At 39.7% G+C, this 27,437-nt stretch overlaps 1 protein-coding gene across 4 annotated transcripts; it reads left to right on the plus strand.

Annotated features, from left to right (window-relative positions):
• The first annotated feature begins 671 nt into the window (after positions 1-671).
• Positions 672-27,422, plus strand: CENPC (centromere protein C). Of its 4 annotated transcripts, XM_027899055.1 has the most exons (19): positions 672-739; positions 2,407-2,453; positions 3,372-3,433; positions 3,760-3,857; positions 4,908-4,998; positions 5,090-5,306; positions 6,146-6,349; positions 6,957-7,336; positions 8,061-8,910; positions 9,494-9,532; positions 10,186-10,259; positions 11,247-11,315; positions 12,416-12,520; positions 12,992-13,090; positions 15,532-15,630; positions 15,921-16,075; positions 16,514-16,604; positions 18,103-18,221; positions 27,190-27,422. In XM_027899055.1, exons 1-18 carry the CDS (start codon positions 725-727, stop codon positions 18,174-18,176), a joined length of 2,769 nt encoding a protein of 922 aa, XP_027754856.1. In that variant the 5' UTR covers positions 672-724; the 3' UTR covers positions 18,177-18,221; positions 27,190-27,422. The 4 variants fall into 4 exon arrangements, with proteins under 4 accessions (XP_027754856.1, XP_027754855.1, XP_027754857.1 ...); XM_027899054.1 differs by lacking the exon at positions 27,190-27,422 and having other exon boundaries at positions 18,103-21,449; XM_027899056.1 differs by lacking the exon at positions 27,190-27,422 and having other exon boundaries at positions 12,995-13,090; positions 18,103-21,449.
• The last annotated feature ends 15 nt before the right edge of the window (positions 27,423-27,437 follow it).

Genomic DNA, 27,437 nt, shown 5'->3' on the forward strand with positions numbered 1-27,437 from the left:
TCCCCTTCTCACAGCAACACCCAAGTTTCAATTTCATAGGGAGGAAAAGCTGCAACTCTAACCTGATGTACATGGAGCAGCACCGTGTTCACAAGGTGACCTTAAGTATTTTCATTAAAAGAAAGAACAAACTTCTCGCTGTACTTTGATAAATACAGTGGGCCTTCCCCACAGCGGTCAGAAAGAACAAGGGTGGTGTTCCAGTAACAAGTATGCCATAAAAACCATCACTTAAAACTGTATTTTTGGGCATCGTTTCGCGGGCACTGTAAGGCACTGCGCCCTCATGTTATCAAGCACTTGTTTTTTGTGTGTGTTTTTTTTTTTTTTCTCAGCGCTAAGTTCTTCACTTAACGTTTTAAATAAAAATCTGCAGCGCCGCGAAGTGACAGGGGCTGTTGAGACACCCGAGATTTTGAACTGGCGTTTCCCAGGAGGGGACAAAGGACCAGGACCCGCCGCCCGCCGCGTCTCCTCAGGCAATGGAAGGCAGGACAGCAGCTGAAGGCGGGAGCAACCACCACTCCCTGCGCAGGCGCCGCAGCGCGCGCGCCAAAAGTAGCGTCCCTGGCCGGCGCGCGGCGGCCGCCGACCAATGAGGCGGGGGCGGGGGGGCGTGGCCGGAGGCGCCGCCGTGCCCGCCGGCGGTGGGAGCGCGCGCGGCGGGAAAGGCGGCCGGGTTCGAAAGCGGCGCGCGGGGGGCGCGCGCGAGCCCCGTCCCGGGATGGCGGAGGCCTTGGTGAGAGCGCGCGGGGTGCCGCGTGGGGGTGTCGGTCTGTCTGTCGGTCGGTCCGTCCGCCTGCCTGTCGGTCTGTCTGGGCGCTGTGTTGCGGGCAGCGGCCGGTGCCTTCCGGAGAGCCGGAGGTGCGGCCCCCGGCGCGCTCCCGGAGGAGGGGCGGGGTCGCCCTTCCGCCTCAGCCGGGGGTCTTTCGCTCTTCCCTGAGGAGAGCCAGGCCGTGGTTGGCGCACCGCGAGCTCCGAGTACGGGCCCCTGGCACAGACACTTGTGCTCCGAGGGCTGCTCTGTCGGGAGCCCCGTTCCTCTCACGCTGCCTCTGGAGAGCCGCCTTCCATGGGCGAGTGAGCGCGTACGGAGCCGGACTCTCGTCCAGGCGCGCCACAATGGTGCTCATCCTGAGTTTTAAAACTCTTCATGTGGAGGGCGATGCGAACACGCTCATAAATGAACTGTTAAAAGCACTTTTTTTGTCCGTTACAGGAGATTTTAAGTCTCCTTAGTGCGAATGGCTTCATGCCAGGGGATTGTGCTGCGCTCTGCTGCAAGGGGAAGAGGTTTAAGACCGAGTGTCAAATTGACTGGAGTGTGGTTCTGCACAGCTTCTGAAAGTTGTTTTCCTCGTGTGACCTAGAGTTTCTTTCTGCCACTTAAGGCCGATGTTGAAAGTTTGCAGTACAATCAGTCCATACCTGGTGTTGGTTATTTTTGTTACCAGAAGTACTATCCAGAGAGGAATCACAAAGCAGTGTAAAGTACTGTCAGCATGGCAAACTTCAGGAAAATGAACTGAATTTTGTTGCGCTATGACTAGATAATCTCCACACTGCACGTACTTTTTAAATTTACACAAATGAATAAGAGTTTATAGTTGTTTTTCAGCTAAACATTTACAATTTTTTGAGATGCTTTCCTATCGTATCTGTGAAAAACTGGACTGTGCTTAGCTCTTGAATTTTTCATGACCTTTCTTCCCGCTTGTATCCTCGATAGCCTTTACCTGTTTCCAGGTCAGCGGCTTTATTTTGTTTGTTGACGCAGAAGGTAACGCTGATAATATGCTGCTGTTTGAAGTATTACTGCTCTAGCTGTGGTTGTAGATGACCGGAGTCGTGTTTTCTATTTGAATGACTTCGATTATATTCGGGTTTCAAGTGGTGTGAGGCAGCACTGGGACTTAGTTGAGGCTGTAGTTTTACCGTGGCACAGCGATGTGCTCCCACTGCCTGTCAGTGTGGTCGTGCTTGTGGCAAACAGGGTAGGAATCATCACGTGAGCAGCTAACACACAGAAGCGGATGTGTTGTAAAGTCATGTCCTGGCTTGCTTTGTGGTAGTTCAGTCCTCTTCCTTACTTAAAAGATCAGTCATTACGGTTGTGTAAATAGTAACCAGATCCTTAGATTCTCTGTGATTTCTGTCTTGTTAAGTCTCCTGTAAGACTCTCTGGCTTTGAATGCAACAGATGCTTCGATGGTTCTTGTGGAAAGCTGAATTTCTGGCAGTTGTTACAGGGGTTGTAGCTGCTGTGGCATTCTAAGGAAAACAGGGCTGCAGTAACTCCACTCTCCCACTAGTTTACGATGGCTTGAGAATGCTTGATATCTGCTCACTTGTTTTCCTGTCAATTGTCGTTATGCTCAGTAAAAACTGATTCTTATTTCTTCACAGAATCATTTAAAAAAAGACTACAGAGCAAGATTCTGCCATGGAGGAGGGTAATTTGCATTTAAAATTTTATTCTTAGATTCCGGAAAACTTATGTGGATTTTTATCTGAGAGCGTAATGTCAAGGCTATATGGTGTATCCTATAAAACCGATCATATGATGTTTCCCAAATTTCTTAGTGGTGGGAGGAGCAAATAGTGCTGGGGGACAAAGCCCACAGGTTTTCCTTTGTTTCCTTTTGCTGAGGCAGCTAAGTGTGATGTAGCTATACCTAAGGTACCCCTAACTAGGCTGCCTGAGTACAGGAGGAATAGTCTGTGCAGACATTTTACCTTTCAGGAAGTAGAGAAATGAAACCCACACAGAGTTCCAGCATATTTGGACCTTGCTGGTAAATGCTGGAGATGAGCTGGAGTATTTTCAGTGCTGTAGCATTCTTTAAAGGCACGTCAGAAGCCTGTGAGGTTCTTGTTACTGGAATCCATTTTTAGACTTGCATTTTGCGAGCGTGCAAAATCTACCTAATCAGCTGTTTTTGAAGGTGTGTGATGATAATTGTGGGAGTGAGACTCCATGGCTTTTCTAGTATTATTTTGGATTTGATCAACATTGGCTAGTGAATCACTCACTTTTTCCCCAAAAACATTTATTTCAAGAGAGACTCTCTTCATCCCAAAGCTCTTTTACCTTAGGGAAGTAGTTGGGTGTTTTCTTTTATGTAGAGAGAATTCTTCATTCTTATCATAAGCTGTGGCAGTGAGGCTTTTTTCCATGGAATTCTTATTTAGACAAATTTCTTTGCAGATATCTATGTGTGGAAATGATAGGTAAAACTATACTGAAGCTGGGACTAGGGGAAATTATAATTTAAAATATTGAGAAGTGAGAACTTTGCTGCTTTAATATTGCTGGGATAGGAAGATATGATATTTTTGATTTAAAATATTTTTTTTCCTCTCCCTTCTAGAACTAAGATTGATATACAGCCAGGTCAAAATGTACTGAAACTCATACAGGATTGTTTTGAAAGTAAGTTCTTATTCGGTGTTTTACTCAATTTGCTGGTAAAAGAAGAAATAATGTCTTCTTTGTATTATAGGTAGTGGTAAATAAATAGAAATAAAAATTAGAGATAAAATGGATAAAAATAAAGTTTTTCTCAGGGACTTGAAAAGCACCCTCTTCCTAGCTGCTTAAAACTGTGTCTTAGCTGTCTTACAAAGGTAATTTTTCCTGTCTATCTGATTCCTTTCTTGTTTGGATTTACATGACCTTAACAAGCTGTAGCAACTTGTTAAAATAAATGAGACCTGGACAATTCCAAGATCCCCATACTTAAAGTGTTTTCTTCGTAGGTTGCAGCAGTGATCTTACAATAAACTCTCCAAATGCAACCCTTTGCCCAGCTCCTATTGTCAAAAGTGGGAAGAGGACTTCAGCGCAGAGCCAAAAGGTAAGTTAGTTATGGCATTGTCACAGTGTAGCTTTGGGTACAGTTTCACTGGGATATGAGTTTAGTTCTGTAGGTTTAGTTCTGTATGAGCATTGAAGAAGCTCCATATGCTGCTTGTAACAGTATATAGGCTACAATTTAACCATCTGTAATAGTTGTTGATACTGTTTTTTCTTCTTAGTTTGTTGTGCTCAAACAGTACATATTCTGTAATTAGATTTGTTTAATAGCTTGTTTTCTAGTTTTTTTTCCTGGTGAAAGCTTTCTCAGCTTTTTGTCCAGAAAACCTAAATTTCTCATGGTCTCAGGTTGGAGCACACTGCCTTGTTACTGAGGGGTGGGTATGGCTCTCTGGGACTCCATTGGAGTTGGTTTTGGCCACTTTGCCATATATATGGAAACAGTTCTTAGCTGAATGGTGAACAGTAGAATTGAAAGGTGATGCTTGTATAAAAGCTTGTTAACTCCTGATAAATAGTTATCTGTATAATAACTTTATATATATGTATCTTTCTTGAAGAGTGGAAATAAGTTGAAGGCCTTGTTATGTGCTGGGAGAATGATGCCAATAATCTAGTTTGTATATTTAATATGCTTTGATTCTATTTTTTTTAATAGGATATTCCGTTAATGGCAGGGTTGAGAACAGGCATCCTTTATAATGGTGTTTTTTTACTATAGTTTGATGTTAGAATACCATATAATGTCAAATAATTTCTTGCAAAACTTCATCCTGTCTTAAGAAGGGTGAATTAAATTGTTTAAAATAATTCATTCAAATGAAAAGAATAGCTTGCCTGGAGACTAGCAGGATGCCTGTTTAAAGCTACATATAGATTTTTCCTGTTATTTGAAATTACAATTACTTTTAGAAAGTCTTACTTGATAGAAAGTTGAAGTGTTTAGTTAAAATAGAACTGTGATTCACATGAGTATGATTTAAGAGAAGGAAAGTATATTGTGTTCTGTAGGCATTTGTAGTCCTGTCAAAATACTGTTGCTTTATCGAATATTTTACTTTGTCTCATTATTTTTTACCAACTATGATAGCCAAAGGCAAGATCAAACAAGTCTGTGAAAAGAGCCTGTAATTCTCCAGAATCCTCACCTACATCACTGCTAAAACCAGTCAGCAGCAGAGGTTGGTCCTGCTATTACTGAATTAAGGTTTTTTAGGGTTTTTTTGTAAATTCTTGAGTAGAGGAATTAAACCTGTTCTATATATATAGCAGGACAGTCTTGTGAATCACCCTTGAAGCCTGCAATACATGATGGTGTAGCTGTTTCTAAAAAAACAGAGTCTCCTGTGTCTAAAAGCAAAAAAAATACATTAGAAGATGTTGAAGCGCTGTGCCGAAGTCCTGCCTTGTTTTTGGACCCTGAGGATGATCACAGGTCTGTTGGATCACCTTTTCCTGTGGAGAAAGGGAGAAGTTCTCCTGTACTTAAGTAAGTAGAGCTGAACATGGCCGTGGTGTTACATCCCCTGTGTGCCCTTTACCTTAGGGTAAATCGACACAGTGTTTCAATCAGTTATAAACCGTATCTGTTTTTAGAAAGGTCAGAATTATTTTTTATTAAATACTCTGGTGATAAGTGCAGCACCCAAGTGTAGGAGTCAGAATAGACTTGAACTCTTCTTTGCAGAAAAATTCACCAAAGTATCAGCTTCTCAGGTAGTCCAAACTTTTTCAGTGAATCCTATTGATAGTGTTGACCTTAGAAGGTAACAAGAATTTGTTAAAGTAGAAATGAGCAGCCGTCATTCCTCTCACTCTGAATAGACAAGTGTTTTATATGAAATAGAACAACTTAAGTTGTGATCTTTATCTCCCCACTGAATAATGTGAAGCCCAGCTGCAATATTGGCCAGTGGTGCTTTCCACAGTATTGCTTTCCTGGAGGACTGAGCCTCTGGGGTAAATCATAGAGATGGACTGACACTGATCCCATTGACTCCCACTGGTGGAGTGAGATTGGGAAGACAGTGTACCTACAGTCTAGGAAACCTGACAATTTCTGAAGCACCTTAGGACAAATTAGGAATTTGTCTTAGTGAGCAGCCTTTACTTTGATCAAGAGTCACCAGTGGACTGTGTTACTTTGGACACTTGCTACTGTGTTGGGAAGAACTACAGCTAAACTGTGTTCAAGCAAATTGCCGAAGGGAAGCTCATTCATTACAATTGAGACAATGTCAGCAGGAGCATCTGTTCTACCTCACAGTACTGTATTGTGCACTCACAAGATTTATAGCAATATGTCTGAATGCTGTTTTTCATACATAGATTGTGTTTTGATGGCTGGAATACACCTGCTGCAGCAAAGAGCTGTGGAGAAGCTGAAAATTTGGAAGGACCTCAGACTGGGAGAGATGAGCAGGTTGTTCTTGTGCAAGGAACAGAACCTGTTGCTACATCTTGTCTGCAGAAAAAGAAGACTTTCTCTTCAGCTTTCTTAGCAGCTGTAGCAACTGGAACACTTCGACAGAGGTTTGTTTTGAGGCTTAATGTGGAACATTAATTGCTATTAAAATAACTCTGGTCTGAATATGGGAACAACATCCTTTCATCTATAAACAAAGCCTGGGAGCATGTTTTGGGATAGTCCAGCATTGCTACATAACATTTTAATGTCCAACATTAAAAATGCTGCCCTTAAAAAAGTGTTTGAATGGTTGTTTCAAAATTTTGTGTAGGATTTAACAGTGCTCATGGTTTTGTCTGCCAGTAAAATAGTGTATTGTATAGTGTCTGTTGAATAGGGTTTCAAATAGAGCCTGAGGTGTTTTGATAGGTGGCCTAGAGGATTCAGGAAAGCCTTATGTGATTTTGAAGTTTACAGTGAGCAAGCAGTCCTTTTCAGAGGTAGTCTGGATCTGACTGGTTACATAGGAAGTTGACTGTCCAGTGTCTGTCCAAAGCAAGAAGAAGCAGGCCTTGGTGCTCTTTCTGGAAGCTTAAAGAGCAATGAATAAATGCATTCAGAAGAACGTTCTGTACTGTGTTTAGGTGTTCTGGAGTCACCACTAGATCTGAAAGATTAAAAGTCAGTTTACCCCACTGCCCAAAATGATTTCACTGTCCCTCCTTTCTGTAGGTATTCAGCCTCGCTATCACCCCCATCACCTCCTCCTGTGAAAGATCAAGATATAGAAATCGAAAATGAATGTGAATTTTTAATCGACGAATCAGGTGGCGCATCTTTTACTTCTTGGATTTCAATACCCAGTAAGAACAAAAAATCGAAAAAAGATGGCTCTGCAACTCCTGCTTCTAAATCTCAGCCCTCTGAAAAGAAGACGACACAGAATAAGAAAGGCAAGAACAAGGAAGCACAGGTTGAAGCACTTACTAAACAGAAACCGAATAATCTGGATGTTGGAGCATTTGACTTCAAAAGAACGTCAAAATCAGATCCAGTCTCTAACAGTGAAGGAAAGGTCCTTAAATCTCGAAGCCAAAAGGGTACTCATACAGGTAAGTTCTTTAACAGCTACTTAAACTTTTCTTTCCAGGTCATATTACTGGATTATTTTGTGGGGGTTTGTTAGGAAATTTCAATGCGCTTGTAGCAAGCATGGGTAGAACCCCTCTCAAATCTTTATTCGCGAAGCCTAGCCATGAAAAATGAAAATGAAATTAGGAAATTACAATAAAGTAGATGAGAGACGTTAATGGATTGCTTTCTGATGTTTCAGTTGCACAGTTAAATTTGGGTGTGTATGAGGCAGTGAGACAGAGTGTCACTCTTTGCCCTTCCTTATAGGATGCTAAAAATTAATTTAGCAGTGTTACCTTTTTTTATGAGCAGGTGTAGAAGGTAGGTACCTGCAAACTTTTGCTCCTCTTGGTAGAAAGGAGTTTAAGACACATGCTTCAGACTGAAGGGGATTGGGTTTTAGGAATTACTTGTGAAGGGGTTTGTAACAGGAAACACTGAAAACTAGAAAGCAAGCTAATTTCTGCTCCCTTTTCTTCTGTTAGGAAATACTGGAAGTAAACTAAAACATTTTTTATACACTATAGTTTAGAGAAGGCCTTCTTTTAGCCTTTGGGAACAAACCTGGTTTTGCAATGCCTTTTGTTTGTTTATTTTCCCATTTTGATTTTTTGGTTTATTTTTATGCATTCAGATGTCAGCAGGGATCTTCACGTTCAATGTAAAAAGGTATTAATGTCCAAATGTTTTGTGTATTGATAGGAAAGACTAAAAAGGATGCACTTAGGCAAGACTCTCCAAACCAGAAAAAGAACACATCCTGGAAACCACTAGCTGAAAAACTGATGTTGTCATGGTCTGGATTGGAAACAGAAGCATCTGATGCAGAAAAATGTAAAACAAAGGTGCTGCCAAGTGAAGATTTGCCTATGCCCTCATCTGGGCGTCAGCAAGAACAGACTATGTCTCCAAAAAAGTCTCTCAAGTCTTCCAAGAATCCGCAGTCAGCTTCAAAAGCTTCTCAGCATTTAGATAAGAGGAAACAAACTGCTAAGCAGAAACTTCCAAAAGTTAAAGTAGCTAAGAAAGTGGCAGTAAGTCCAAGGAAGGAGCTTAAAAAATCTGTCCAAAAAAGTAGTAATAAAAAGCCTCAGTTACAAAGAGAGAAGAGTTCTGACAGTGAACCTAGTGAAGAAGAGCATGAAAGAGAGCTTGTAGATCTGAAAGACGTGTGCACCACACCCTTGCGTCAGAAATTAGAGACTCCCGTGATTCAGAAATTTGCTGTGTCTGAAAAGCCTAGAAATGTGTTGCACACACTGGAGTCATCCGGTGGTGCAAATAACCGAACTCCTGTGAAAGCACTGCAGCATCCCATGGACAGTGTGAAGAAGTCTGAAAAGAAACAGTTGCCAGCCAAGTATTCAGGGAAGATACCCGAAAAGATTCCTTGCAGAACCAATAAAGCTGTTTACTCAAACTCTGAGGACACTGAGTCTCAAACAGATTCTGACAGCTCTTCTGTACAGAACGTGGCGAGGAAAAAGCAGAAATTATCAGATGTGAAAATAAAAAATAACAAAAGGAAACGTAACAGGCAACATGGACTGCAGTAAGCTTTTTGTGTGATTCCTTACAAGTGTGGTATAATTTGGTAGATAATTAAACACACCTTGTTAACTTTTAAGCAGTGATGGCCCAACTGAACTACGAGATAGTTTAACACCGGTTGAATAGTTAATAGAGAAACCAAGTGGGGTAGTCAACATCCTGTTCTCAAATGTGGGTGCCAAATCTAGTGTCTTTTACATGAGGAAGCTTGTGCTGGTTAAACTGTTGTCATGAGACTTGTGTAGTAGATCCAGTTTGACACTTTCCCACCACCACAGAGTAACTTCACTGTCAGGTTTGTTATTTTTTTAAATGAAATGTAGAAAATACAGCATTTATTTCTTCAGCTATTGTATATATTTTTGTGGAAGTAACTTTCTAGTCATTGGCAATCTAAAGATGGAAGCTGAAGGAGTCTCAAACCAGTTTATAGTACTTGTTCTTTGCATTGTTTTTAAATTTTTTTTTAATGTCTTTTTTTACAATTTTGTTCAGGATATAAATTTACAGGATTATAGGATCCTCTCATCAAGTAAAATTGATTCAACACTAAAACGTACTAAGAATAATTTTTTCTCTTCTAGAGATTCCTTTGTGGCTGAGAGGGCTGTGAACTATGAAAGGTAATTTCTTGAGTTGTCTGAAAACTTTGAATTTAATCTCACTTCTGCCCCACTGAGACAGAACAGTTTGGTACTACTACCCCATTCTGTGCTCTACTAGTGAAGCACCTTGTAGAAAAGAATTGATTCATGCTTGAGGGTTTTAAATACTGCGCTAATACAGTTAATAAACTAATAAAATTTTTCTTTCTGTCATAAATAAGGGGTCATAGTAAGTTTCTTGCCTTAGGGGTTTTTTTCCTTTGTGGCTTGCTTACACATTAGTGTGTGATTTTGGAACAGAAATATCAGTACTCCTAGAACTAATAGCAACTGTACTGATAAAGTTGCTGTTAAGTGTCGTATAGAGCTGTAGCTACAGTCCAAACTTTGTGCATGTAGATAGGCATGTATCTTCCCCTTCATTGCGTTGGGAACTTAATGACAAAGCAAACAGGAGTGGCAGTCTGTGAATTCATTGAATTCTTAAGCAGTCATTCTGCAGAAAATTTGGGGGTTTTTAATTATAAGGGAAACTGGTGTTTAAAAGAAAAACAAAACCCAGACCACATGATCTGAAAAGAATTAAATTTGATATTCATAGTAGTGCTGTAATGTAATGTTTCTTTGACATTTAACATCTTTAAGCAGGTTTATTTTTTATTGTTTTGCAGTGGGCCTGCTCTAGAACATTGTGATAAATTTGCTTTCAGCAGTAAGTCTTGTGAACAGTATGATACATCTTCAGGTAATGTTTAAAGTTGTTGTTTTCTTGCATTTTATATATAAACTTCTTATAAACTGTAACTGATGGTTCAGTAATTTCTGTTGTATTCAGCTTGTCCAGAACAAGTGCAGATTTTATTGGCTGTGGTTACGTTTCTGTTCAAGTACGTGATACAGTATGCCAGCTTTACATTGTGGTAGCTTTGGAAGGACAAGCCCTTCATGGTTTGGCATCAAGCCTACCATGATAAAGTTATCTCTCCAAAATATTTCGAAGAAATTTTTCAGGCTCTGTTTGTACTAATTTGATGTGTTGCTATGTGTATATGGCATGCATATAGTACTATGTGATGGTACTATATGCAGCCTATTCAGGCCACCCTGGACCAAATTGTACAGCCTGATGGCCTGTTCACCCAAGAATATTTTGGTTTGGGGTGTTTTGGTTGATCGGTTTGGTTTGTAGGGTCTGGTTTGGTTTTGGTTTTTTTTTTTATTTATTTGGTTTGGGTTTTAAGTTTCACTGCACGAGTTGCACATGTTGTCATAATGAACATGAGCCCTGGAGATAAAAAGTCTTTTTGTTAGTGTTTTAGAGCTAAAATTGAATATGCAAATGTTATTATTTCATTATTGCTTTCTTCAGAGACCTGGTTTTTGTGCGTATTCTGGTAAGAAGTTTATCCTAAAGCTAAGTTTGAGTGACATAAAGCTGAATGACCTTGCACTTTGTTGTCATAATTTGCCAATGTTCGTTTTATCAAGAGGGATAGGTCTGAGGAATATTTACTTGAATGTATAGTTTTCATGTAGTTTTCAAGCTTTGCTGATTGCATATACTGTTTATCTACACTGGGTTTCATACATGTTTATAGCAAAATGTGTTAAGGGGGAACACTTTCATTGGGACTGCAGTTTGTATTACCCTTGGTTGCTTTTAGTGGGTATATTGGATAAAAGTCAGGAAAGGTAAATGCCTATGGTGGTGGTTTTTTGAATGTCTTTACAGAGAATTTTGATGACTTGAATTACAAAGTAATAGATCCGTTGTCAGACAACATAGCAAGGCATAAAATAGGTAAGATTATTTTAAAATATCATAATGTGTGTAAATACAAATGTATTTCCAATGTGATGTAAACTCTGCTGAAGGAGACTGGCACTGCAGCTGCACACTGAGCTACCTGCACTGAATGTGTTCCTAAACAATTGAGTCAAGACAAACCTACAGTTCAGTGAGAACAGTAAGAGTTTGTATTAGTTTTATGCAGTATAACTGGCAGTGCAAATAACCTGCCTTCTGTGGTGGTCTGGGTCTGGATAGGATGGAACAATGGGTGTGCAGTCGACTGCAGTACCATGCTTGCCTGTATTGTATTGGGTTTTTTTTATTGCTTTCATTATTATTTTATGCACAACACTTTAGTTGTCTACTTTCAAAAACTATTTCATCAAGTTTTTTATATTTACCCTTTTTAACATTTAAATATTCTTGACTAATTTGCTCTTAACTCTTTAAGGGCTTTTATTCTTCCTTACAAATATTAAAATATATCTTACTGTATTCATATATGGCAGCTTAGACAACTTGAAAGTTGAGACTATGTAATAAGTACGTCTGAAGTTAAATATCTGAGAAATCTTGGAAATGCATGGAGTTTCTTTTGGCAGAAGTGGACCTCTTCTGGACCTCAGAGATGGGACTTGTGAATCTGGAAGGGGGGAGGAGCTTCGAATACAATCTCTTACTCTCCCCTTGCCATAACTAAGGCAGTGCCTTTTCACTGTTGCTAATGAAATCCCTCAGATTTAGGCAGGGTCCTTAGTCTTTGTCGAGAGCTTTGTCTTCACAGTTGTAGCATGTTTTCTGTCCCTGTGCTTGAGCTCCGAAGGTCCATATCTCAGTGATTCACTAAGACACGTAGAACTAAATGTAATGCGAAGTCAGTGTGGTGATTATTTAAGCAAAAAGAGAGTGAAATAGTGATGTATACAAAAGAGGGCTTTTGTCAATGTTTGGATCCCGTTTTCCTGTCATGACATCAATGTGATGTAAGTATCAGCTGGGAGGTGCTGACCCCTCTTGTGATACAGCAGAACAGGAAAGGATATTCAGTATTTTCCATCTCTGAATTTTCTTTTCATGCTTAATGTGAATTATGTCATCCTTCAAATTAGTGATGCCTTCCAACACACCTAACGTTCGTCGAACAAAAAGGATACGGCTAAAACCTCTGGAATATTGGAGAGGCGAGCGCATAAACTATAATATGAACTCTTCAGGTATTAGTTCCAAAATACCTATTTGCTTCCTAGCAGATACTGTAATATTTTATCCAGTCTCAGTGTTAAATTCCCTAAGTGAGCAAATATATCTTGTTCTTTTGGATTTTTTTTTGACATTTCATCCTAATATTTGGTCTTTTCCTAATTAACTAATTTGCTTAAGAACGTATTTCTTTGTGTTCCTAAAATTGATATTTTATCTTGAAAAATTGCTTTCATATCATGGTTTTCTGAAATGCCATGTGACTGAAATTTGATAAAAATTATTTTTAAAATATCTCAACTTGCACTGCACTCCAAAATACTTAATAATGAAAAGCTTTTTGGTTTGTTCTGGCTTTCTAAAGCTGTCTAAAAATTTCAGCATCAAGGAAGTATATTCTCAATTAAAATGCTTGTTGGTTGTGCAAGTTTGTATTCCTTTAAAGCTACTGTGAGTTAGCAAACTTTAACTTCCTTTTGTTTCAGGAGGGCTTGTGATTAGTGGATTAGTGCATCCAGAAACACAACCTTGCAGTAAGAATAAACAGAGGAAGGATCATCAGAAGCAGAAAACCAATAAAACAAGTACGAACGCAGACTTTTTTTCCTTTTGATACTTAAAAAAAAGGTATCTGTAATCCAGTACTCTGTTGCTGTAAGATTTTCCTTCTGTAAACAATTGATTCTCTATCTGGGTGAAAATAATTTTATAACAAAATCTATTAATGTGATGTGGAAAAACCTGTTCTTGCTTTATCTATAGCAATGCTGTGTATTCTTGTTTTAAAAATGTTAACTTTTCAGAAGAAAGGAAGAAATACAGAACATACCCAGAAATGCCTTTAAAGCAGGGGTAGGAAAAAAATAAACTGTACTTCTGTTTGTGTTCAGATCATGATGCTAATGTGCACAGTTAAATTATAAAGACTTGTGGTCGTTTTACTGATACCTGTAATACCACATCTAAAAGGGCAGTATATGGTGTTAGTAGAGTCTCAAGCTTTTGTAGGTTAAATACAAAACCACAACATGGTAGGTGAAGAGAGAGCTTTAAGAACACTACATAAAATGGTTCAAAGTGAGCTATAAATCTATATTTAAACAAACAGGGAAAGGAAGCTTTGCTAGAGCCTCCGTGGCCAGAAGATAGTAAATATTTATGTAGTGTTCAGAAACGAGAGTCACAATTCAAACACCAAATTATTTTTGCTGTGCAATCTGAAAGATGTTTCAGTGCTGAAGAGCCTTTCTTTATGGGGACTGTCTAGAGCTGTTGTTTGAAACTGAAACATTTCTCTGTAAAGTTACAGAACTAATAAAACAAGTGCTAACAAGCATGGAAAACGCCATATGGTCCTAACATAGTTCTAAAACAAATCAGGGCTGAAATAATAATCAGAGAAATAAGGAAGAAAACAGTCACTGTTGGTAAAAATTTCTGATTTTCCAGAGTGTTTCATGTGAATTTTGTCTCTTAACTCAAGAAGAAAGTGGTAGGACTAGAGAAGGTTCAGGGAAAGCTTATCAAAAACATGAAAGGACTTCTATAGAGAAGCAACCACATAGTGAAGACTCTTCAGCCCTCAGGAGAGTTCTGTGGAGGCATGAGAAAGACCTATAAAATCACAGGTGGTGTAGAGAAGGGAAATAGAAATAAATTGTTTTATTGGCTTTTTTGTATGTTTGTTTTTAAACACAAGAACTAGAAGGTGTGGCAGGAAGATACTGAAAGCTGCGTTCTTTACAGAATAAGGTGGCCGTTCTCACTATGTGCTTCCTGCCTCATAATATTGTGGATAAAAATATTTATGTAGATTCAAGACAAGATGTAGATCCTGGTCCAGATCAATCTAAGTACAGTTTACGTTCTAATATAAATAATTTGCAGCGCATGTGAACCTGAGCTGGTAGTGACTGTTCGTGCTGTATCTTACAAGAGCTGTTGGTTGCTTTGAACTGTTTTCAAGAAGTGATCGATTTCCTCTCGAACAGACATCCATCCTCAGAGATAGTTTTTTTCGCTCTCGTCCTTGAGTTTTAGTGATGCATGTAAGGGACTGTTGGCTGAGAAAAATTTCTAGCACGAATTCTCAAATCTTACTGATACAATAAAAATTCTGTGGTTATAGCTATAGAGGTACACCTGATGCTGCTTCTGTTTATACAGAGATGGTTATGTTGGAGCAGAGCTGTTTAAACACAGCAACTTTCTTCCTACTCCTGACTGTCTTGGTGTAAGGGTATTTAAGGAGCTAAGAGTGCCTACAGAGTGCATCAGCTTGCCTGTAATATGCTGCTTCTGACTGTGTTTAAAGAAATTTCCTGTGTAGTGTAGAGCTAAAATTGTCTGCTTATGAGAATTCTGCAAGAGAGCTTTGGGATATTCTGTTGTGAACATTTTCCAGCATCCCTTTTCTGTGTGAAAAATGTAGAGTTGTCATCGATTCTTAGGATATTTCCTGCTGTGGAAAAATCCTTTTTATTATATCCTTTTTATTATGGAAATAGTTCTCACATTTGCAACATACAGTGAGATTTCTTGAGAAAAAAAAAATTGGACATGTGCTTAGGCTTTAGAATGCTTTATCTCTTAAGTCTCCTTTGTCAGCAGTAGGTAAAAGCAAAAAAACTTGGTCTTCATACTTCATCCTGTATTTTATATCCTCTCAGCATCTGTTGCTAGGAAAGCACTTCTCTGAAAATACAGATGCTTTTGAGTAAATACTGTTGTTAATAGCGCAGGATAAATAGTTGGCATTCCCCTGGGAAATTTCTTAGGATTTAGAGAGCCTTCATCTATTACACACAGAAATTATTTCAATGAAAATTACATTTTCAAGAAACTGTTATGGATGGTTTCCTTTTATTTAAATGAAGTGTATTCAGTCTGTTTAGTTCCCTTATTAAAACAAGTTTAAGTACTTTACATGTGACATTAGAACTGTGGAAAAGTTGTGGTTAAATAAGTTTTTTCAATGCATAGTGATAATTTTTCTGGGTTTGTTTTGATTTCTTTGTTTCCTCAGAGAGAAGAGAGATACCTGCAAGTTTGGATCACAACCTAGCTGATACTTCTAAGCCAACCATTGTACTGGACCCAGTAACAAATGAGGAGGTAGTTCTGGGTGAGTTGAAGGGATGTGAGCAAGGGACTTAGTGAATTAAATAAGCTGTGTTTAGACTGATAAGAAAAAAATTGTTCATGCCACATTGGGCATAAGAAGGTGAGCTATTGAAATATTCATTGCTCTTCTGGAGAAAGTTCTGAGGGAAACAAAAAGTGTTGTGATTTTTTTGCTAAATATTTAGTATAGCTTTTGGAGGTGTTGCACTGAAACAATATATGATGCACTGAACAAGTTACAAGACTAATTACATGATAGCATTAATGCTAATCTCTTGAACTTTTTTGTAGAATGTGTTAACACTGAAAGCAGTCACGCTTGCTCCTTCAAAGATGAAGCGGTAGAAATATACAAAAATTTGAATACATCTGTTTTTGCAACTGGTAAATTGATTTTGAAACCACTTAAAGAAAAGGGACACCAATTTGTCCACATGGATACAATAGTAAGTGTGTTTTTTTCTTACTTTTATAAGACAGTGTAAACAGGAGATCTTAGCGTGGTTGGAAGTCGCTGACAGGTTTTTCAGGGGTTTTCCCTCTCATAATGCACATAAACATTAATGAATCATTTTCCTGAGGTACTTTGCATGCACATTGCCCTCCTTTGTGTCATACTAAATTTGTATGTCTATGGGCACTTACTATCTAGACCTTGCAGGCAAGACAGAAGTATCAAATAAATAAGATGACCCCATTCCCTCTTTGGAGTTGTGCATCTTATTTTTCAGCAGTGTGGGGGTAAAAAAAGGATTGCAGTTCTGCCTGCTTATTTTGGGTTTTATCTTTGTTACAACATGTGTGCAGATGTTTTCTGGGATAACTTCCTTAAATGTTATCAAAGGAAATGTTGCTAATATTAAAATCCTTTGGCTTTCATTAAGGCTTTCCATATTATCCGTGGCAAGATTATTGTTACATTACATAAGACATCATATTATCTGACTACAGGGGACTCCTTCTATGTTCCACCAGGTGAGTACACGTATCTAAAACAAATGCGTTGGGGATGGTTGAGACTGTATTAGCATGCTAGGAATCAAAACCAAACTGAATGACTGAAAGAGAGATGGAATAGAGAGTGGGCAAGTATAGACTTATGGAGAATGGAACGTGACACAACACTGGACACAGGTCAATAATCTAATTGTTGAACGCAGTGATTCACATACTGCTTGTTTGTGTGAGTTGGCCTCAAAGTTTTGATGACACTACCAGGTTCTAAGAGTAAATTTCTCTTGGTTTTCTGATTCTGTCACTAGTTATAATGTTGGGGAAACATCACAGACAGCATAATATAGTGGTAGCTAATTATAATTGTTTTGGTCATCATCTGCTCGCTGTTTTCTTCTATGTAAAATTATGAAAATCTATTTGTCTCAGTTCTCTGTATTTTGTGCTTTGTGCTTGATATATAGAACGTGCAGAATGTCCTGTTGAATGGGTTGTAAATTCATATGAGTTGTTGAGCATTTAAAGACCTGATTTGCCCTTCTGATATAAAAGTAACCTGAATTCCATATGGGAAACTGTCCATCAGTGGGTTAAGATACTAATCAGAAGATTTTGTAGTACTTGTAAAGCAGGCTGTTCATGAAGCTGTAGAAAACTTTTGTATAGCCTTTGTGTGAAGAAGCTGTCTTAAAATATTACAAATTAACCCTTTTTTTCTGTTAACTTTTCTGTGAACTTTTTTCTGTTAACTTTTTCTGTTAACAGAAAAAGTTAACAGAGTGATGTCCTGATTGAGCAATCATTGTTCAATTAATGCTTGATGCTTTTAAGCTTTTTTTTTTTTNTTAAAAGTTTAGGCATCTGCAGAGGCAATTTTCTGCTTTTTGGGAAAGTGGATTATATAAAATGCTGAAAGTTTCATGGGACCAGAAGGATCTGTAGTTTATCTCCATTCCTCCCTGCTTCCTCCTGGCTGGTCTTAGCATAGTTGGATGGGCAATGAGTGCAGCGTTTGTGGCAGATGATCTCTGTAAATCACTGTGTGGCCATATGAATGTTAGGATATTGCTCATTCACGATGTTCAAAGCCTATCAGATGATTCTCTTTTGTGGTCATGTTAATGAGCAAATCTCAAGTGAAGATCTGCAGGTAGGTTTCCATGTGCAGATTTTATTGATAGTTTCTATGGGAATAAATTAAATTCAGTCACCTTAAAGTTTTATTGTGCATTTTGAGAGCTGAGAGCTCAAGCCTGTTACATTCTTTTCAGTTAAAATTTTCTAAGCAAAGATGCACTTTATTCTTACCACAGGTTAAAATAAATGACACTAGCTGTATTCCTTGTCATCTCCTTGAAATGTATGACCTGTCTGTAAGAGTGGCATCCTAGATTAGGAGCTAATTTTTCTTCTGTTAAAATATATGAAATAAAAATACACTTGTCTGAACATAGGACAGAACCTGAAAAATTGCTATTAGCTCCTAAAGAGCCAAAACTTACTGTGTTTTTATTTGTAGGAAATGGATATAACATACGTAATCTTCTGAACGAAGAAAGTGTTCTTCTCTTCACGCAACTCAAAGTCAGGTGAAGAACCTTCTGCAGAGAAGTTTGCTGAAACACTTCTCAAGCTTTTGTATGTTCTGGAGTTCTTTTTACATACAAAAAATGTTCGAGTGTGCCCACCTCAACATTACAAATTAAAACAGAGCAGGTGAAATCAACATAAGAAGAGTTGAGAACAAAACCAAAAGAACCTCAGTAGTTTGCTGTCAAACTGAAATGAGACACTGAAGGGCCTCACTCTGCATCAACTACTGTTCTTGTGCCATCCAGTGACAGAAAGATACAAGTATAAAATGTGTGGGTATATTTATTGTCCCAAATTGTATCAATATGCTTAATCTCCCTAAAGATAACTTAGCACTTGAAAAAATGTTGACATCTTCAGCTATCTGATAGATAGTCTTAACAACTGCCTGGTACAAACTGCTTAGAGTAATCTCTGTTTAAATGATGAACCTGCTGTTTGCATTCCAGTAATTGTTGTCTGGGAGATGGGCTGCTGAAATGTTTGTGCGCTGGGGTCCAGCCGCCTTCTAAATATGCTAATGACAGGCATTTGTTCCTTGTCTGGCAGCTGTATGATTAGTGCCTCCAGTTCCAATAGTAAAGCAGAAGCTTTTAAGTAGGAGCTTATCAGTTGTGTCTTTTGTGTGGAAGCTGTGGCCTGATTAGCTCTGAACATTGTTGATAGCTTTATTTTGTGTAACAGCGATAGGTCATTGCCAAATATATTACTTTAATATCTCCTTTTGATTTCCTTGCTGTGTTCCTGGATAGTAATGAGGACCTTTGGGAAAGCTGTAATTATACTGTATACTCGAGAAGCCAAGTCTAGACAGCAGATGGTATCCATAGCATTTGTCTCCCAAGCTCTTCAAGGTTCCTTCTGGCTGAAGATAAACTACAGCTATTCTGATAGGGTGCTTTCTCTTCTCTGGTCACTGCTATCCTCAGAGAGGAGGAGATAAGGAAAATTGAATTGGAATCGAGAAGTTTTAAGGATTTGAGGATTGAGTGTTGACCTCATAAATGGTTTTGGCCATGATATTTATGCTAAATCCAGAGTATACATTAAAGTAGGAAAAATGAATTGGCTTTCAGATGCCAGCTGACTTTGTGTGTCTGCGAGAGGGCTTGGACACCAAGATTGCCATGCTTCTGTGAAAGGTCCTTTAGGCTGGGGAGTTTGAGATACTACTTTTTGTCATGCTCTTTCAAGTAGTATTTCCTATAGCTGGGGCATAGGGACAGTGGAAATACTTGGTAGAGGTTATGTGACATCTTTTCATTCATGACTGGGTTACATGTAACTGGGAAGATGAAACAGGAACGTGCCTTTTGCCATTTAGTTCTACCTCTGTCTTGATACGAACTATTTGTATCAGAGTTCAGACTACACAGAAGGAACTTTTTTTCCCAACCTCAACTTTTGTAAGCAGTTTGAGTTAAAATTTAAAAAAAAAAAAGTCATTTAGTCACTAGATGTGAGTTTGATGTTGACTCAGATGAGAAGTGATATGTTACCCTTCTCATATCAGGCATTGATGTGTCTTCCCCCCCTGCACTGTACTGGCACACTGCAGCAAGGTTTTGAGTTGGTTTTCTCTTGGGTCAAGAGTAAGTGGTGAGAAATATGTCCTTTGGGATGCTTCCTTAGAGAGAAGTAACGTGCAGACCTTTTCCTGACACAGGCTGGAAAGTGCAGGTGTTCAAATGCAGGTTTGAGGTCAGCATGCCTGTTTGTGTTTTCCTAATTCTGTGTCTGGGAGTGTCAGCAGAATAGAGTGGATTTGGTAAAGTATGTCGCTTTTTAGTCTGGATGGGTTTGTTGCTTTCTGATTAGTCGGCTTCTTGGGATAGATGTCCTGTGTGATTCGAGGAGAACATTTTGTAGTTGGACTACATCTCAAAATGTTTGTGTTTTACTTCTTTTTTAAGAAGCAATACCAGTTGTGCCAAGGGATGTTCTCTGGAATATTGCCGTGGCTTAGCAACACTTCTACTGTTTGCCAGTAGATGGGGCTTCAAGCACAGATGTTTGTTCTTCACTGGCCTCTATGTTCTATCAGGGTCTGGTTTTTGAAAGGTAGCAAGGAGTGTGTTACAGGTGGAGATAAATTCAGTTGAATTCTGTTGCAAGGAAGTGTAAATCAGTTGCCATTAACAGTAGGACTTGGTCCTGAATGCTGCTAGGTTCATTCTGTTAGCATGGATGTTGTACTAGTTGCAGCCACTTTCTCAAAATTGTTTTTTAAATCATCAGTGGACTGCAGGAATTGTTGAGTTGACCTGGGTTGTTCACTGTTGGCTTGCATTACATGTTAATTTTTTTAATTCAACTGGACACTTGTATGAAATTTGCTTCTGTGTCATTAGCCTGAATATAGTGTGGGGAGGTGCAAGAGGATCTTCAGAGTTCCAGGACTTCCATGGCTGCTGAGCTCTGCAGCATGTCAGTCAGTAATCAGTTGCTGGTCAGAAGCAGCAGCTGATGTTTCACCTCTGCCTGGTCTTGTTTTGGCTGCATTTTTGTGTACATCAGGCCAAATTGGATATCACAAATAAAAAAGCTGTTTCCAAAATGTGAGAAGTTTGCAATCTTCTTCCTGCATATGTGTGATTCTTTTTACCAGCATGTTTTCTACTCTGCTGAGTAATCTCACTTCCACTGGCTACTGTGGTTTAGCCAGGTTTTTGTTAAGCTAGGCTGACATTGGTTAGCCAGTGTTACCTGTGGTGAAGTTGGGAGCACTGTTGTGTGAGAGACATGGCCTTTTCATCTGACTGTGAGATATACATACTGTTCCTGGAGGATGCATAGTGATATCCTGCAGGATATCCCTGTTTTAGTATATTAATTCATTGCTTTCTGTCAACAGTAATTGAGAGAGCTGGAAACAAAAGCCGAGTCAAATATTTCAGCTTCATGTTAGTAGGTACATGTGTTCTGTAGTAGGTACTCTGGTAACATCCAGAGACTTGTTTTAAGGAACTTAGCTGAGAAGTCCCACCACCATAAAGCATCAGAGTTTTGAAGGCTTTGGCTCCCTTTGAAAATAATTACAGGTTAGTAGGTTCTTTTGCAGATCTGTCTCTTTGTAGTTTCGTTTGGTTAGAAAACTGTTCCTGTTTTACTAAGCAAAGCTTAGTAAAAGAAGCAGAAGAATAATTGCAGAACTGTCAGATGTGTATGCACATCCATATTTGTACAACTCTGTAAACATAAAATAGGAGATTGTGAGCTGAGTAATTACAGAAAAAAATAAACAGGACCAATAAAACAAACTGTTGAGGCACATATACAGCTTCTTCTGCTTTGAGTGCACAGCTAAATTGGTTATCTGCAGATGATTTTAAATTAACATTTGGAGAATACAATAAACCTCAAGAGCTATTTCCTCATTTCATAACAGCTGAAAAGGCATTTCAGCATGAAGGAATATTTCTTACATTTTTACTGATGTATAGACTCTGCATGATGCCTTTTGTAATACAGGCTTTACTTTAAGTGGTGATTGATTGCAGATAATACATCTAACTGAAAAGCATGGACCGTGCCTCTTTAATGGTATTGACAGCTGTTGTAACTGAATATCTTAATCTTTCCAAGCTGGTACACTTCCTATGCAGAATATCCTGTCACTTCATGGATGATCACAAATGCAGTCAGAAGAGATCTCAAAGCCAAACTTTTCTCAGATTGTGTGGACAAGCTTCATTTAGGATTTGACAGCCAAAATGATTCCTGTGGGTCAATTCTGCAATGAAAGCAGTGGTTGATCATCAGTCAAAACAGTCAGCTGCAGGTTATTAGGGAAGGGATACATGAAAAGGTGTGCCTCCAGAGCTGCCCTGTGTCCTTGAGCCCACCCACGAAGCTCCTGTTCTGTTATGCTTCAGTTAAAGTGCCCAAGTAAAGGTGCACACAAAAGGTTGTAAAACCACATGCACTTTGCATTTCTTCTGCAGTCATCTCTCGTATGGAGCACCAGAGGAACGGTGATTGAAACAAGGAGCTGGAAGAAGCAAAATGTTAGTCGGTCTGACTGTTCAGTTGAGATACAAATCTGAAAGTGTTCACAGGAAAAAATATTAATGACCAGAATAAGACTTTTAACTTCTCTTTGCAGCTTGATAGCTAAGGACTTAAATTTGAAAACTGAAGACTAGTCTTGACTAGTATTTAGGAAGTGTGTGAAGTGGGTGCAATAGCTGTTAACACACATTATTTCATTTATCTTATTAAATTTTTTCAGTGTCCTGGTGCTTAAAGTTACCTTTTCCTGGGTTTTCAGCATCAGTAACTGAAAGGAGAATTGATCAAGATGGCAGATGCATGATAACGCTGTGTGCGTATCTACTGGAATCAACATGCCATAAAGAGGGAGAGGAAAGGAGTGAAGTGAGAGGTGGAAATATAACAAAGAGCTGTATTAGTGTCCAACAGTCGTGCAGACTAGGTTATGCAAAGGATTTTCAATGAAACTCAATAACTTTGGAAAGAGGTAGGTATGGGTAAGAGTTTCTGGTGTTGGTGCCATGAGGTTGCAGCTGTCTGTACTGGTAACCTACACTCTTGGTTTGGATTCTAGTAGTGATATGATTAGTTGGGTTTAAGATCATTTATGTCATCTTCTCTGAAATTAGAGCATTCAGCTAATGAGCATGATGTATAATCCACTGAAAAAGAGGCCTGAACTTACTGAAGTTTGTCGTTTCTTTATGTTAGCAACATTTTTGTGTTGTGATACAGTGGGAGTAATTCCAAGAAATGAAAGTTAGTAATGAAAAAGTTTTTTTCAAACAGAATCTGAACTTGGAATTTTATTGCTGACGAAGAGCGAGCTCCCCTAGGATGCAGTAGCCTATACACTGAAGAAACTGAGTAGTTCTCCTGTATTTCAGTTAGTGCCGAGTCAGCTCTGAGGCTAATTAATCAAAACAAATTTACAATTAAGCCCAGGAAGGAAGACTAATTAAGTAGACAGTTAAGAAAAGTGCTGAAGAAGGGAGCAACCTTAAGGGGAAAGTATGAGACTCCCAGTACTGGCCCATGAAGGACAATTAAGTGATAATTGCAGAGAAATTTTTGCATCCAGCAAATGCTGTCTGCCTTTTATTATGGCTGATTTTTCTTATTAGTAGAAGCAGACATTTGCCTGATGAGCAACTAGGCTTTACTGTGCGCTCTTAAGGTAATTCAGAGGTAAAGCAGAGAGGTCGCTGCAGGAATAAATTAGGACACAGCTCCCATACTTGAACAGTATTTTAGGTAGTGAAAGCCCCACTGTGTTTTAAAGACAAACTTATTTCAAATGTCTTCTTTATTTGCCTTTTCATTTTGCGGCATACCGAGTCCATGTTAGTATCCTGTTTAACTTTCCAAATGCAATTTTCAAACAAATTACATTGAGTGAACTATCAGAATTTAGAATAGCTTCATTTTGTTCATTTGCTCACCCCACCGAAGTTTGCAGAAATTTCATTACCTTGTGATGAAATGGTTCTGTCGCTTACGTCCTCGTATTGGGTTTGCACGGCCAGGTAGTTTGGTGGTGATGGAGGAGGGGTACTGGGGGGGCTTCTGTGAGAAACTGCCAGAAGCTTCCCTCATGTCCAACAGAGACAATGCCAGCTATCCCCAGTGTGGACCTGCCGCTGGCCAAGGCCAAGGCAGTCAAAGATGGTGGTAGCGCCTCTGTGATATCATTTAGGAAGGAAAAAAAGCTACTGTACAGGAGTAATTATGGACAGAGAAGAGAGCAGTGAGAATATGTGAGAGAAACAGCCCTGCAGACACCCAGGTCAGTGCAGAAGGAGAGGGAAGAGGTGCTCCCAGCGCTGGAGCTTGAGATTCCCCTGTATCCTGTGACCATAACTGAGTGAGTGATCTCTCCCTGTCCTCATCTCAGCCCAGGAGCGTTTTGTTATGTTTTCTCCCCTCCTGTCCATCTGAGGAAGGGGAGTGATAGAGGAGCTTTGGTGGGCACCTGGCATCCAGCCAGGGTCAACCCACCTCAGTCCTGCACCCAGTGCTGCCTGACACACTTGTGGTTTTTGATGGAAAAAAGGAGGAGGGACCTGTAACAGGAGAACTGTTTTGACTGCAAATAATTTAGATTCTCTTCTGAAGGACTGCTTAAGCTTGCAAAGCTAATCTGTGGTGAGATGCTGAGGGTTGTAAATGAGGTGCATGCCCCAGACCTCCTGTGTCCCTCCCTGCTCATTTCCACTGAACCGTGATGCTAATGTAGTACAACACCTCTCTTAATCAATTTGACTTAGCATGGGCTAAAAATTTGCTTAAATGTCCACTTTTTTTTTTTTAATTTGACACTTAACTGGAACTTGAATTATTTCAGAAATTACAGTTAATATCCTCATGATACAATGAGGGTCCAAATGAGGATCCTCAAATATTAATAAAAATTTTGATAGTAATTTCCTTTTCTTCATGAATTTCCATGTGTACATGCTGCCGCTGTGACACACTGTATCCTTCTATAAAAGTTGGCGGTTGTGTACTTGAAGTATCTGTCCAAGGTGCACTTTTGTCTCCTTTTTCCTTCTTCCTTCCCCTTGGAACAGGCTGTGGAATAAGGCATTCATCTGCCACTGTTACAGCTCAGCTGCTGTATCAAGTTTCAATCTGCTCCTTCATTTTTTTTCTTGCTGCCTAAACTAATTTCTTGCCCTATTTGGGTGCATTTCCCTTACCAAAGGTTTCTTTTCTGTCCTTTTGAATAATTTTTTTAACTCAGTTTCAGGTATTTGAGTTATTTCAGAGATCTTCTCCTACCTGAAGGTTCCCTCCTACAAGTTTTGTACAGGGCCTGGCAAAGCTCCCAATTTTCGCTCTCAGAGAAGTGATGGATTGGCCTCCATTCTTTGTAAGGTTTTAGTGTCATTTTAATCCCTAGAAGGTCAGCTTAGGATGTCATTGGCAAGGTGTTTGCTGTTGTCATCATCTGCTTTTTTCCTGGCTGCAGAAGCAGAACTGAGACTGCTTCAGGCCTGCGTGGTTGCTCTTGAACCTCATCCGTCTGTTGAGGCTGGCTCTGCAGTGCTGAAAGAATCCATCTCAGCTCTGTTCCCCGTGGCCAGACTTATCCCAGAGCCTCATAACGCTGTGCTTTTTGCTCCTCTTGTAGCACTAATTCAGCGTGCTGGTGACTTCCTTTGCCTTGGCACAGTCTTGCCATGGCTCTGCCATCACTTAGGCACCACGCCATACCCTGATTTTGTACTGGCAGGCTGGTCCAGGCATTCACCTGCTCTTACATCTTCATTCCTCTTGCCGATGGGAATGCCGTTTGGCGCCAGCTGGTTTTGGCACAGAGGTCTGGCATGACAGCACATGCCCACTGCTGCAGATGCTGGTGAGGACGTAAGTGACCTCTCACACCCTGTTGCTGCTTGACTTTTCTGGTAAATGCCAGGAGAAAGTAATCTTCCTAGGCTTTTATATTTCTGCAGTGTCTGAGGGAGTCTAGACTGAATGAGCTATAAAGCTTGGGTGACCCCTCAGGATCAGCTTCATACACTTGGAGATGGAGCTGAGACCTGCCAAGCTCATTTGACATATCCTTCCATGTGAAACTGCTCTGTCCACATAGTTCAGAACCTGTTATCTCTGTTCTGTCCTACTCAGTGCCGTGGGTGGGAATGCATATTTCCGAAGCATGTTAGAGTATTTGTGTACACATTTGGCATCCTCATTGCTGTGGTAGCTGTGGAGAGGTCAAGAGGTGTGGAAGAGATCAGGAGGCAGAAGCTCATATGTGGTGAAAGAGAGCTTACCTGTATCCAGTGCAACTGGCTCCAGGTGGTCCTACTTGAGCAGAAGCGTTGGACCAAATGACTTCCAGAAGTTCTTTCCAATCTCAGCCGTCCCGTGAAGTCAGAGACTCCCCTGCTGTGGAAGCTGCTCTGCAAGAAGTACAGTTCATGCTTGCGTTGGGAAGACCCTGATGCGGTACAACTCAAATGGAAAGTGGCCTTTTTCCATGTCATGTAGCAGGCCCTCCGTATGGCAGCTGGAGTGTGGGGTGTGCCAGAGTGCTTGGCTGCTGGTGAATGGCCACTGCTGTCCGTTTCTCTACAGGAAAGGACAAAATGTGCGCACTGAGTTGTGCTACAGCTGTCAGCTTTGACTTCCCCTTTCTGGTCTTTGCTCTGAGGAGTCCCTCTAAGGCAGACACGTACCTGGGTTTGATGAGAAGTCCACTGCTCACTTCGGGGAGAATTAGCTAACAATCTTCTGCACGTAAGGTTTTACAATAACTCATTTTGATGGTGCTATTTTCACTTAGAAGTCTTAACAGCAGTCTTCATTCTGTATGGGCTTTAAACCAGCTTGAAATTTGGCTTCTTGTGCAGTCCAGGCTATCACGTGTCTGCTTTTCCCATATAACTCTACATGTGGAGTAACAATCCTCAGCTGTGACTTGATGTGGTGAGTTGCATCAGACGTTCTTCTCTCAGCAGCAGTTTTAATTCTTGGATATTTTCCCTACTGTAAGAAGTTTTGTGTGACCTTTGGGACTGTGGACCAGAGGTTGGGGACCGTTTGTGCAAACCTGAGTTTAAATGAATTAAAATGCACACAAGATTTCTATAGAAGCAACATGAAACTCACATGCACATTAAATACTGATGAGGCCTCTTAGTCCTTCACAGAATATACAGCATTTCGAATTAGAAATAGCATAAGAAAATACATGCAGAGCAAGTGTAAGTGCCACAACCAGGTGTGATTTTGACAGCTTCAAATTTTGCACAGATGAACACATTTGTCAGAGAACACTGTTAGTTAAATTAAATTAGGCTAATGTGCTCTTTTGAGCATAATTGAAATTATACTAATATTTTTATTGATTTGCCACCGGAGTAGGTGAATGCTCTGATGTCCTTGCTGCTGTGAGTACAATTTGCTGTTGTTCCACTTTACTGTCTAGTGATTCCCCAGTATTATGCCACAGACAGGCCTATTTTAACTGTGTTAATTTGAACTGATTTCTGTTCTTTTTATAGTGTAGACCAAAAGCAAGAAATATGTTGTTGGAAAGCTCTTCCCTGTAATTTTACCTGCAAATTGAAGATCATCTGATGCAAAGGCCTTCTAAAGAACACTGAACATTTTCATCTGACACTCCACTTTTAGGAGCACATTGTTTCATTGATCTTAAAGATCTTTCTTCTGTGTAAATAGTAAATACATAGCTTGTTGCAAATTATTTTTTCCTTTGTATCAATAAATATTAAGTAATGCGAATCAGGTTTGATC

This window comes from Empidonax traillii, unplaced genomic scaffold, assembly GCF_003031625.1.
Source record: "Empidonax traillii isolate 1590-97213 ecotype Southwest subspecies unplaced genomic scaffold, ASM303162v1 scaffold635:size371671, whole genome shotgun sequence".
Classification (NCBI taxonomy): domain Eukaryota; kingdom Metazoa; phylum Chordata; class Aves; order Passeriformes; family Tyrannidae; genus Empidonax; species Empidonax traillii.

Excerpts from the sequence above, each read along its gene's own strand:
- CENPC (XM_027899055.1), top strand. Across the intron at positions 5,307-6,145 it reads AGAAGTTCTCCTGTACTTAA|ATTGTGTTTTGATGGCTGGA; the intron begins GTAAGTAGAGCT and ends TTTCATACATAG. Across the intron at positions 13,091-15,531 it reads GCAGAAAACCAATAAAACAA|AGAGAAGAGAGATACCTGCA; the intron begins GTACGAACGCAG and ends TTGTTTCCTCAG.